General features: G+C 37.0%; 1 protein-coding gene across 1 annotated transcript in view; it reads right to left on the bottom strand.

The window, feature by feature from the left end:
• Positions 1-13,588, bottom strand: part of LOC106879637 (uncharacterized) — a 147,492-nt gene that overhangs the window by 61,220 nt on the left and 72,684 nt on the right. The window contains exons 6-7 of the mRNA XM_052972379.1: positions 7,905-8,050; positions 3,217-3,268 (exon numbers count right to left, since the gene is read on the bottom strand). Of these exons, the coding sequence (XP_052828339.1) occupies positions 3,217-3,268; positions 7,905-8,050 (198 nt within the window). The remainder of the gene's footprint in view (positions 1-3,216; positions 3,269-7,904; positions 8,051-13,588) is intronic.

Raw genomic sequence — 13,588 nt, 5'->3', positions numbered from 1 at the left:
CAATAGCTCGGCAGAGTTGTTCTCTTTTTCTCTAATCTTTAGTGGGATGTTGACATCCGCAGGACAGCTGATTTCTACTACTGTACAGAGTTTCTCTTCTCTATCCCAGATTACTATATCCGGTCTATTATGTCTGCATTTTATTGAGGTTTTTATTGGGACATTCCACCAATACTCTTTCATATTGTGAGTGGTAATGGCCTCTACCTCATTATGGGTTTTCATCTCCTTAGCCTCGGGGTTATCCTATCGGCGGATTTCATTGTACAGTGTCTTGGCCACACCATCATGTCTCATGGGTAGGTAATACCGTGATGACATTTTTGGACAGCTGCTAATGATGTGGGTGATATCTTCGATACTGATTCCACAGAGTCTGCATCGATTATTACATTGTGGCGATTTTCCCGCCTCTCTGTCCCGTTTGTTTATTAGGAATTTGGTTGCTATTTCTTGTTCTTGAATAGCAAAGGCATACCCTTCAAAGTGAGAGTTGGTGACCCGATTGTTTGTCCACAATAGACTGCTCTGGTTGTCAATGTTGTTATCACCCTGGAGCTTTCTGTAAACGTATCCATGCATGGTCTTCCGCTGGAATGCATTCATCCTCTCCTCTGATGTTATGTTACGGTAGAGTCTTGCAATTTCTTTGGGTAAGAGTTCAGGGTTGTCGAATAGGGAATGCTTGTCAAGTAGTTGCCTTCCCAATCTCATGATGGTATTTACTTCATGTCTGCAAACTTCATCAAGGGGTGCACTTCGACACTTGGTGGTTATGAGATGATGTCGAAGAGATATGACACGGCATTCAAAGGCAGTCTGAATTGATGTTAGGCCCCTCCCTCCTTTATTTCGTTTTAGGTATAGGCGGTCTACATCGCTATTGATATGAAAGTTGTTCGTGCTCGTTAGTATTTTTCGGGTCTTCACATCAAGGGCTCGGGTTTCATCGATCGTCCAGTCAAGTATCCCGAATGTCGGTATGAGTACAGGTACTGCAAACACATTGTGGGCTATTGCTTTATTGAACGCAAAGAGTTCCGAGGTCCATATTTTCCTAACCCGATTTCTGTATTCCTTAGTAACACGTTCCTTGTTACAGGTACCTTCATGTATGTATGTATGTATGCATGTATGTATGTATGTATGTATGTATGTATGTATGTATGTATGTATGTATGTATGTATGTGTGTGTGTGCGTGCGTGCGTGCGTGCGTGCGTGCATGCGTGTGTGTGTACCTAGTTCTAAAATCTCTACACAAGATAGAAGTAGTAACAATACTAAACGATAATGTTTTTTTTTGCCGGCTGTTCTATAAAGAACTATGTTACTACATTTTAACTCCAAGAAAACGTCTTTTTCAGCTGGTTAACAACATACAACCTGTGTCCAATATACTATGAGTATGGGAGCGAATCATTCTCCTCCAGCTTGGCAAGACCGGTAGACAATGTTTTCTGGGTCTTTACCCTTCATCGGTACTGGACACATGTCTGCTAGAGATGGCAGTGAATCGTCCCTACTCACAATATATAAACAGAGAAGCGGCAGACAGCCGCTGATCTCGTTACGAGGAAAATAGCTATTTGCAAAAATCTCTAAACGGGATATAAGTCGTAATAATACTAGACAGTAACGTTCTTTTTCGACCATGGTCTACTGGTCTTGCCAAACTGGAGAGAAATGATTCGCTCCCTTACTCACGATATATCGGACACAGGTTGGGTGTCGTTAAGCAGCTGGAAAATATGTTTTCTTGGGTTTAAAATGTAGTAACAGTTATTTATAGAACAGCCATGTTATAGTGGGAGAAAAATGTTACTATATGCGTGTGTGTGTGTGTGTGTTAATTTAGTAAGTATAATAGTGAATGTATACAAGATATTTTTTAAAGGTTTAGCTTGCAATTATTACATTTCCATAACAGAGCTGTATTTCTTTTTCGGAAATGCTTCCTCCTTCAATGGAAGATTTTCCGAGAATTGAAAAAAAGAAAACATACGCACATATTCATATTCATGAAACTGCCATCCCATACATCATTCCTTCACGAATTTTACAAAATAAACACAATCATAATCAAGAAGGGAGCATTTGATCAGTTAGAAATTGCAGCCAATATGAATAACATATTGGATGATATAGACATGCAATCTCCAAGGAAATGGCAGGATGGCCACGGTTAGAACATTTTCATACATGAATAGTTATTATATCACTAATTTTCAACTTTCATGTGCGGATTGAAAGTGGCTGTGTGGTAAGTAGCCAACCACATGGTTCCGGGTTCAGTCACACTGCGTGGCACGTTAAAGCCTTGTGAGTGGATTTGGTTGACGGAAACTTAAAGAAGTATATATATATATATATATATGTATGTATGTGTGTGTTTGTCCTTCCAACATCGCTTGACAACCGATGCTGGTGCGTTTACGTCCCCGTAACGTAGCGGTTTGGCAAAAGAGACCGATAGAATAAGTAGTAGGCTTACAAAGAATAAGTCCTGGGGTCGATTTGCTCGACTAAAGGTGGTGCTCCAGTATGGCTGCAGTCAAATGACTGAAACAAGAAAAAGAGTAAATGAGTATTGAGAAAGTCTTCCTTCAAAGTTAGAGCGATGGTTTTATTTGCACTCTAGAGTAAAAGAAAATGTCTGAGGAACGGAAGCCTTGTTTTCTTTCTCACTCATTTCGTATTGCTGCTAAAGTCTGTTTTGTTTTCTTTTATCTACTTAAGAAATATTTTCTTAAGAAGTATTTTCTATTATTTTTTTCACTTATCGTTTTCGATTTTTGTTTCTTTGTTGCTTCCTTTTCGCAAAAATGTTAAAACGGTTAATCCGGTTTTGACAAAATTTCACCCACTCAATATACTTGTCAATCGTGCTGTCATACATCTGCTTATTCTACTGCTTATTCTATTGACCATCATGTGAATGATCTCACTCTCAAAACCTGTCATACTGGTTTTCCCTTAAGAAACTCCATCACATTTTTGCTATTAACGTATTTTAGAAATATTAAAGCTGAATATTATCTGCATAAATTTAACCAGCCTGAGAGAAGCTTCTTATTTTATGGGTATAAATTCTTCTCTTCTGACGAAGCTATAGAAATGTTAAACGCAGCAGGAGTGTGAACGATGATACAGTAGTTAATGAATTACTTAAAGCAGGTCGTTAATTTGTATCAAGCACATTCCCCGAAATACTCACCCACAGGTTGGCCAGTATTCAAGCTGTTCTTTAGCACAAATGTTTACACAACCTGAAAGATATAGAAAGAAGGAAGAGGGTCGTAATTGACAATAAGCAAAAGAAAACGTGAAAATATTTTGTTTATATGGCAATGCATCTATTTGAGTATGTGGGTGTGCCTATGTCTATGTACGTGACAAAATGTAAAAACGGGTGTGAGCGTATATGCGGGTGATTTTCTTATGTGGTGCTAGCATAACAGGGTGAACAACATCGTTAGAAATATTGAGATGATACTTTTTTTTTATGTAATGCATTTTGTAACATAGTCACAAACCACTTATTTAGAGCGAAATGTATATTGACGTAATTAACTCTTGTACTCGAATGTATATTTATTTCCTTGACTTCGGGAAAGGATAACAGGAGACGAAGGGATGTAATTAACTACTACAAAGAATTATTCCGATTCTCTATCGATTTTGTTAGCCCGTCTTATGCTTTTTTACATATTCTATATTTATAAAACGCAAGATGTGCGTCTGTGTGTTTGTCATGTCGTTATAACTCGAGATCCACACAACCGATTTTAATGAAATTTTACTCATGCATTGCATAGGGTCCATGGAGTGTCATGGGCCAAAGAAATTTTCAACTTCTTGCCTAATGCGGGTGCAAAGGCAGATAAACCGCATTTTAAAAGCATTTTCGCAGCATTAAGGCCCGTAACTTGAAGAGTTAATTTCTAATCATTTGAATTAATTGCACATATATACATGCATACATACATACATACATACATACATACATACATACATACACACATACATATATATATATATATATATATATATATATATACATACACACACACATACACACACGCACACACGTACACATACATGTTTCCACTACTAACTCGGCTTTCATTACGTGCTGGCAGGTAATGACTTTGAAGAAGACAGTGTAGAACAAATTGCCAATAAACGACATTATATAATTATATGAATACTTTTAAGAATACTTTCAAAGATTCAGTGCAGATGATATTGACGAAATAAGGGAAGAAGAAATTAGAGAGGATAAAAAGATAAAATAAAGGGAATATTGAAGAAAATGTTCAAGGGGAGACTGAAAAAGGTATTACAAAAAGATCATGAAAGAAGATATTGAAAGAGGTAAGTGAAGAATTTTAAATAAGGCAGAGAAGAAAACATTGTAAAAGACAGTGGAAAAGATAGCGAAAGAAAATTCTTTGAAGAAAACAGAGAACATACTGAATAAAACAAAGAAATCATGCTAATGTACAACCACGTATAATCTGTGCTATTTGAATCCACTGTTGCAAAAAGATTTCCATATGTAGAATGTGAAGAACTCTCTAACAGATATCGATTCTATTTGGAACGATACTTCAGGAATTGCGTACACAGCAGTCTGTGTCCAAATAGATATTGTACATATAGGCATTATAAGCACTGACTTCTCAAATTCAAAGAAAATTCAACTGATTTACATAAATAATTCAATCTCCATTTACTGGCACAAAGAATCTGCGAAGACATCTATCGGACATCTAATTTTGCAGCTTCATTTACGATCTTCTTCATTCTCATATTTAATATTTTATCTGACATCTTCAGTATACTCTTCAGTTAACTTTAACGTCATCATCACACTTTTTCTTCAATGCTTTCAGTAACTTCTTCAGAATTCTCGCTAATTTATTGTTTAATGAACTTTCAATAAATTTTCTATTGTCTCCTCTTTGTATTTTTCTATATCTTTTCTAATGTTCCATTCATTATCTTCGTAAATACTTTTGTCTTTTAATGTCTACATTTTTCAAACAAAATTAAATAAATGACTTAGCTCCCTGTAAATGGCAATTTCAGGAAATCGTATATTCCTGTTTAGAGAATTACTTGTTTCTAGTAACTCGATGTAAAATTTTGTAGTGGACAAAGACATGTTCTTGCTAAGTTGACCCAAATAGGACGAAAACTGGTCGGAACGATCTCCATTTTTTCTCCCTTGCAGAGATTGTCGAGACGTATTTACATTGTGATTGATGATAAAAAGTAGTGACAGTTAACTAAATATACGCAATACAATGTACCATACGAAAGAATCTGTTAATTAGTGGAAACGTTTTCGAATACATTCAAGAATACATTGACGAAATTGAATATGGCATTAGAAGATTACAGAAAATACAGAATACATTAGAATATGGAGGACGATATTGAGTTTTTGGGGAAATAACGGGGAAGGACATTGATCAAAACAATAAAAACTCATACCACGAAGACGGTGACAAGGACATTGTAATAATTATTGCAGAAAACAGTGACGAAGAGATTTAAGAATACAATGAAGACACTGTTGAAGAAAAAACTATGCTACACATTGAAGACGACTTTGCAGAAGAATGGTCAAGAATAAAATTGGAGAGGTCATTGAATATTATACTTAATAAGACTTTGAAAAAGATGTAGAAAAGAATAAGAAAAATTTTCAGGGATTTAAAGTTTTCTTCCATGATAACATAAAAAAATATTCTTTTCTTTTCTTCACAAGGCCCAAAATTTTAGGGGAGGGGGCCAGTCGATTAGATAGACCCCAGTACGCAACTGGTACTTAATGAAAGGCAAAGTCGACCTCAGTGGAATTTGAACTCAGAACGTAAAGACAGACGAAATACGGCTAAGCATTTCGCCCGCTTCACAAAAAAAAAAAAGATATATATATTGAAGGAAAAACTGAAGAATATATTGTAAAAGTAATTGAGGGAACGATAAGAGATTAAAACAAGCATTACAGAAATATTGTCACGAAAAAGAAAATATTTGAAAATATATCTTTAAAAATGATACAAAAGGTAACATTGGAAACATTGAACAAGACAGTAAAGAAGGTGGTGGAAAGATATTGAGAAAGACTTTGAACAAAGTATTGAAAAAGGCAGTGAATTAGGTAGAGAAGTCACTGAATAAGCAGTGACGATGGCAATGAAGAAGACGGTGAAAATGGTATTGAAGAAAACGTTACACGACATTGAGGAAGACTGTGAAAACATCAAAGAAGAAAATGAAGTTTCCACTGAAAAGCACATTGACCATAATTCTGAGATTGAAAAAAGGACACTGAAATAATTTTGCTGTATACATTGAAGAGGATATTGTACAAAACATCGAAGAAGTCTTGGATCTGATGTTAAAATGACATAAGGTATTAAAGAAGGCATCAAAGAGTATATGGCAATGATGAAGATAAATATGATGACATAAAGATAAAACTGTGAAGAATACATTGAAGACATTGCAAAAAGAATGTAGCATGCAGACTCTGAAGCAGACATTAAAGCCATTGAAGACTTTCACAGTGACATTGAAAAAGAAACAAGAATTGAAGAAGAATTACAAAGTATATTTTTTTTAAATATTGAAAATGTACTGAAAAAGACATTGAAGAATATAAGAAAACTGAGAGAAAGTATAAGAAAAAGACTGCGGAGAAGACATTGAAAACGCAGTGACGATAACATAGTCAATTTCCATTGAATAATATTGACTATTCTCACTGGAAATTTAGCAAGTTGAAGGGTCTATAGCATCCGTGAGTTGGAGACAGAGTCAAGGACTTTCTTGTAATCCAGTCACATTGAAATTAGTTTCCTTCTATGCTTCCGCACCTCTCACATTACAGTTTTGTTTATTAACAATTGCTCGGCACATCCCCAGCCTCCCTCCTTCCCAGCTGTTTGTTCTGCTGTGATGATGTTACTACTTTCGTAACTGTCTTGGAGGAAGAGGTTTAAACATACTGTATATATTCTATGTATTAAGTCCTGGTATGCAGTTGGCTGGTAGTTTTTTGGCATGTGTGTGGTCTTGCATTTGGGGATCAGTTTTGCTCTCCCAGAGCTAACCAGTGTGGTATGCTACTATTCCCATTGATAGCTTGTATGCTGCTATTCCCATTGATAGCACATTGATAAAACAATAAATATAGCATTAAAAATACACAAATGACGACAGTGAAGTAGAACTTGATGATAATGAAAAACATTGTAAAAGATAAAGAAGACAGTGGAGTCATTGAAGATGGCGTTGAATAAGACATTGAAGAAAACAGTTAAGCCAGCTAATAATAGACTGAAGAAACTTTGAGATGTAGAGGACATTGGAGACATAAGAGAAGATATCAAAAGAGACACTGAAGACAATGAAAAAAGCAATAATTGCAGCAATAAAGAAGGCATTGGATAAGGGATTGAAGAAAACCTTCAAGGAGTCTTTGATGATGATACTAAAGAAGGTACTGACGAAAACACAAACATATGAACATTAAAGAATAGATTAAAGAACACATTAATTACAGTGACGTTGTGATGAAAACGCTGAAAAGTAAAATACAAATGAAGACATTGAAGAGAGTATTGAAGAATAGAATGAAAGAACAATATAAAAGACAGTGCAAAAATCATTCAAGAAATTAGTAACTACAGCATGGAAGAAGACAAAAGATATAACATTAGTGAGGACAGAGAAGACATTACAAGAACATATTGAAGACTACATTGAAAAAGGCATTGCCATGAACGTTTTGCGAGAAAGCCTTACTATCTACTTTAACAAGCTTTTTATCAAATAATAAATTCTAAAAATTGAAATAATTATTTTAGATAAGGAAAAAATTCTTACGGCATTCTTTGTTCAATATCCAGGTCCCTTTTGGATTGGTTATTTGATAATTCTTCTCTTCCATCACTTTCCGTACTGCTTTAGCAGATGCACAACCTGCATATTCATTTGATATCGGTCCCCCTGATAAGCAGCTCAAGTATTTTCTGAAATATACATTTTGTTTTCAGTTTTTACATGACATTTTAAAAGCGAATCACAAATTAGATACTTTATCTTTCATTCTGGCAGTACACTTACGTGCGGTTTACAGTAATGTGAAAGAATAATATAAGAAAATGACCGTTATATAATAATTACCTTGTTGGTTTAAGCTTCAATACTCTTCCGATAGAGTTACATAGATAAATGTTTAGACAGATAGATATAGGGCGGTAGCTAATCTGATGGAGGAAAGAAAGACAGATATTTCTTAACTCTTACGGTGAAAGATTAGTACCCACAACCCTTTAAAGGTTCTCCGAGACTGGTAGGAGGAAGTATTCTCAAACTGGAGACCGGGTTAAAAAATAGATAGATGGCATAGACCTATTCGAAGGTATTCTGGTGAAGTGAATGTGAAATGAAGTTGCTTCACTCAGTACTGCAACCTCTTTGTATTCTCGAATTGCACATATTTCGTATGTAGTGACAATACTGTATTTTTCTCTTCCGGCATTGTGAATCTAAAGCGACATTTATCCAATGTGTCTGTATGTGTGTGTGTGTGTGTTTAGATGTTATGGTATAATTTGAAAGAGGTCCAACGATGACGTTGATGAAGAGTTGGAAACCTCTTCATCTAAAGGTACAATTTTGTTCATATTCTAATTTTGAACTGTCCGTTGGTGAAGTTCCTAAAACATCTTTATAAAAAAGCAATTTGAATCTTTAGACCAAAACAATAATTTAACATAAGTTGTCATATGAATTTGTGAAATTAAAGATTCATTATTTTTGTTAGCACAAATGTGCCTTGTTAAGGGTCTTATACGCTTGCAATTCGCTCTTGGCATTTAAAAAAAATGTCAATCCTTAGTGAGTCTTTTCGTTGGTTGTAATATTTCAGTATGTAAAAATGTTGAATTGAAGGTAATTATATGTGGCAAACGTACAACTTATGATAATCCAAACAATATGTAGTTATAAATAATCGAGTAGAATAGAAAGGATGGAACAAAGATGCAGTGTGTTTATCAGAAAATGGCATAGTCTTCCAAAACCGCCGAATACAGCTGCACTATATGGAAAACCCGTGCTGCAACTACCGATAGCATCAATCGTCGAAGACTATCAGACAGGAAAGTAATGCTGAAAGGAAAGTAATGCTGAAAGGAAAGTAATGCTGAAAGGAAAGTAATGACAGTAATGATGGTAAGGTATTCGAAAGATCAGAACATCCGAGAAAACCCTCCAGAGATACGAAGAGAAATCGGAAGAAGCAGTAAACAGGGCAATCGGAAAGCTAAGACATGCCGATATAGTCGGAGCGATGCAAGAAACAAGAGCCTGTCTAGGGTTGCAAAATTTCAAACCATTGTGCATGAATAGTGTAAAAGAAATGAAAGAGGCAGAGGTACACGAAGTGAGAAAGGAGAAAAAGAAAGGCGAAATGTACATTTGGTGCAATGTAGTCAACAGGGAGTGCCTGAGATGGGAGGAATATGTGGCCAGTCGCAGAATATCATGGAAGGAACTTTGGACTTGGGAACAAGCAAGAACATCCTTTCAAATCAAGTCCACCTTCGACGTTTTGCCTTCACCGACCAATTTAGTCCGGTGGAACCTACAAACAACTGATGAATATAGATGCGGAGAGAAAGTGACGGTAAGGTATGCCCTGTCAAACTGCAGGCTAGCACTAAACAGAGACACATGGCGTCACAACCAAGTCCTCGGTGTCATAAGCACAGCACTCAAGGAGAAGATCGAAGGATATAATAGGGGTGAGTACCCAAAAGTGGAAAAATGCGGAAAGATATGCTTCCAGAAGGAGGGAAAAGGACATAAGACCAGACCTTCAAAAAAAGTATACAAGACAGACGAAAGATGGAAGAGATACTGGGAGCTGGCCGCGGATTTGGAAAGATTATTAATATGTCTACTCATAAAAACAACCCAACAGCATTCTTATAGAATACAGACTGAGAAATTTGAATTTTGCTGGAGCTGACAGTGCTGTGGGAAGCGAACATCGCTAATGCGAAGCAACGGAAGGAGAGGAGGTATGAGAAATTAATCGAAGAGTGCGGGGAACAGGGGTGAACTGTCGAGTATTACCACCTAGCAGTGGGGGCTTGAGGCTTCATTGAAAAGAAAATGGCGACGTTATTTAAAAGATTTGCATTTTCGAGCACAGAACTGAGGAAAATAATAAGGAGGATATAGGAGGCAGTCAACAAGGCCAGCTTCTATATATGGCTGAAACGAGAAGACTCGAAATGGCTCGAAAGCCATAATATACCGACTGGGAAATGGCGTCGCCAGGTGGAGCTGACTTACACAGAGTTGCTGCTTGACAGGTGGGCCGAGGGAACCAGCTCTTTTATTGCCCTTCCCCCACCCGATAGTTCGAAGGCTTGTACCAGGAGACGGCTAGTCGACTCTGGCTGCTGGAGCTGGAACTCACACGACTCTGTGATAGGGCTAGAGAGGGCGCGGGCCAAAACTACGTACTCTTCCTCTCCATTGGTCAGTAGATTGCGTCACCTGACAGTCGATCGACGCGGGCTGTTGAAGCTTAGATTGTGTCACGTGACAGCTGGCGCTGGCTGCTGGAGCTGGCTGCTGGAGCTGGCTGCTGGAGCTTACCGGCGAGTATTTAAAGAGAAATTTGGCAGGGTGGTCATTCGCCCGCTGACATTTGTTGACACTGTATGGAAGACGATGCAACCAAAAAAAAAAAAAAAACGCCCTCAACGCCAGAGCTGAAGATACCTCCGAAAGTGCGAAAGTGAGGTACCCGCTACGTCGGAAAACACTAAAGGAGTAGGGGCCGAAACCAGACGTAGTTCCTCCTGTTGATGTCCTTAGCCACTGGATCCTATAAAGGAGTTGTTGAGTTAGCGAATCGCGAAACGTGGTTGGAACTCCTTCCTATAGATTTCAAATTTTGGCATAGGGCCAGCAATTTCAGAGGTGGAGAGAGTAAGTCGATTACATCGACTCCAGTGCAAAGCAGGTACTTATTTTATTGACTCCGAACGGATGAAAGGCAAAGCCGACTTCGGTGGAATTTGAGCTCAGAGCATAAGGACGAACGAGATTTTGCCCAGCGTGCTAACAATTCTGTCAACTCGCCTCCTTAATGTAAGTAATATAGTATAACTGATGAAATGATAATAAACTTATCATCAACAGATTGCAGAAATAATTTATCACGGTATAGTGTGAAAGTTTCAATTTATGATTATTTATTAATTTATTAGCTAAGAAAACGTGTTTAGTAGTAGTACAAGCATCAGCATCAGTAGTAGTAGTAGTAGTAGTAGTAGTAGTAGTAGTAGTAGTAGTAGTAGTAGTAGCAGCAACAACAGCAAAAGCAGCAGCAGCAGTAGTAGTAGTAGTAGTAGTAGTAGTAGTAGTAGTAGTGGTAGTAGTGGTGGTAACTCTTCATATATGGCATCTTAACATTAAATTTAATTTATATATGGAATCTTAACATTAAATTGCTTTGTGCAATTTATTAATTAGTTATGAATGTGTACACAGAAACAAAAATTATCGCAATTGAGTTTTCAATGTAATTTGCTGCGAAAGCTGAGGAACCTAGCATACAAACTCAGACTGTAGGGTATGTGTTAATACGCACAATTAATAAATGTAAATGTATGTCTGTGCAGATATATATATGTATGTGTGTGTGTGTGTGTATGCAATCTCACTCACTTGCTCATATGCACACACACATACACACACGTGTGCGCGCCTGCGCGCGGGAGACCTGGCCCAAAGCTTGCATCAGAGCAGACTCTGCCAGAGGCATTCCTGGACAGGACAGTGACAACAGATTAGAACTACTTGATGTTTACTTGATGTGTGTGCGTTTGTGAATATGAAAACAGGAAGTGAAAATGAGAGGAAGAAAGAGAGAAAAAAAGAGAGAAAAATAGAAAAAAGAAAGAAGAGAGAAAGACGTGAAAAGAGTGAAAAAGTGAAGAAAGGGTGAAAGAAGCGAGAAAAGGAGTTGGTGGTCAAGATAATGTGAAGGGAGGATGGGAGAGGAGTGGTGGAGGGATAAGAAGAGATGAGAAAGTAAGGAGTGAATAAGTGTGAGATATGTGAGTGGGGATAATATGATAGAGCTGGGGTGATACCAAAGTGAGTAGTAGTTTTAGTAGCAAAATTTAAAGAGGAGGGAAGAAAACAAGGGTGTCAAATTTCTATAAATAGACGTACGTGATTGTTAGTGTGAAGACAGGAATCAGAGAGGAGGAAAGAAGGTATAATGATATACGTACACACGCGCACACGTACATATACATGTGTGCATATGCATACATACACACACACACAGATATATATATATATGTATATACACATATACATACACACACATATATATACATGTATGGTCACGCGCATGCGTAAATGTATTCATACACGCATATGCGTATGCATATATATACACATACATGCACACGCACATACATAAGCAAAGGTGCGCACGCACGTACACACAGTCACACGCACGCGCGCATACACGTACATATGTATACATATATACACATACACACAGCCACACACACAGACATATATTTATACACACACACACACACACATACACACACACACACATACACACACACACACATATATACATGCATATATCCACATACATATACATACATACACAAATGTACATTTACACACATGCTTGTGTCGCACATGTATCCGCTTGCATGTCCATATATGTAGTATTAAATGACTTAAAGTAAGATAGGGGAGTTAAAAAATTAAAGATTAAAAATTAAAATGGAGATAAAGGAAAGTTAAGTAAGGTTGTTGAGGATTACCTAAGAGGTGCTTTAAATATATGCTGTGTGGTTATTTAGGTCGCATTTAGATTTGTGGTAAAATTTAAAGGTATCATACACATCTCCCCACCATCTATCCACAAATAGTACCAATACATTCTCAAATTTTCATCCACACCACAAAACCCTTTCGAATAAGCAACACAGAATCCACGGCTCCATACTTTGAACTGACTAAGCTTGAACTACTATTGGAACTTACATGCTATGTACAGGAAACCTTTTTAGCACTTCTATACATCACTTTCCTCGAATATCTTGATATATTTTATATTTTATTTCTACTTTCATTCTTTTATTTCTCTCTGTATTCCCTATCTCCTCTTTTCCATAATAATTCCTTATTTCGAACTCAAATATTTACCTCTATTTAACCATCTCACATCGTCTCTGAAGAAGGGATATCCATAATATCTCAGAAACAGCTGTAAGACTATATCTATATCTTTTTCCTTATAAATGTCCTGAAAACTCCACGCAGCCTTGGCTATGTTATCTCATTTTGTCTAATGCATATGCTAATATAAGACCTACATTAGATTCCTCACTCGCATCACTATCGAACCAAGAGTTTACCTATAGTCTGTCCATAGCACTTAGCGTTACCTGCCACGCTTTGGGTCTTCTAGATACCAATTCCTCTCATGCCCTCGCTATATATATATATAT

Source organism: Octopus bimaculoides, chromosome 13 (genome assembly GCF_001194135.2).
Source record: "Octopus bimaculoides isolate UCB-OBI-ISO-001 chromosome 13, ASM119413v2, whole genome shotgun sequence".
In the NCBI taxonomy this organism is placed as follows: Eukaryota; Metazoa; Mollusca; class Cephalopoda; order Octopoda; family Octopodidae; genus Octopus; species Octopus bimaculoides.
This window is presented reverse-complemented; position numbering and strand designations above follow the sequence as displayed.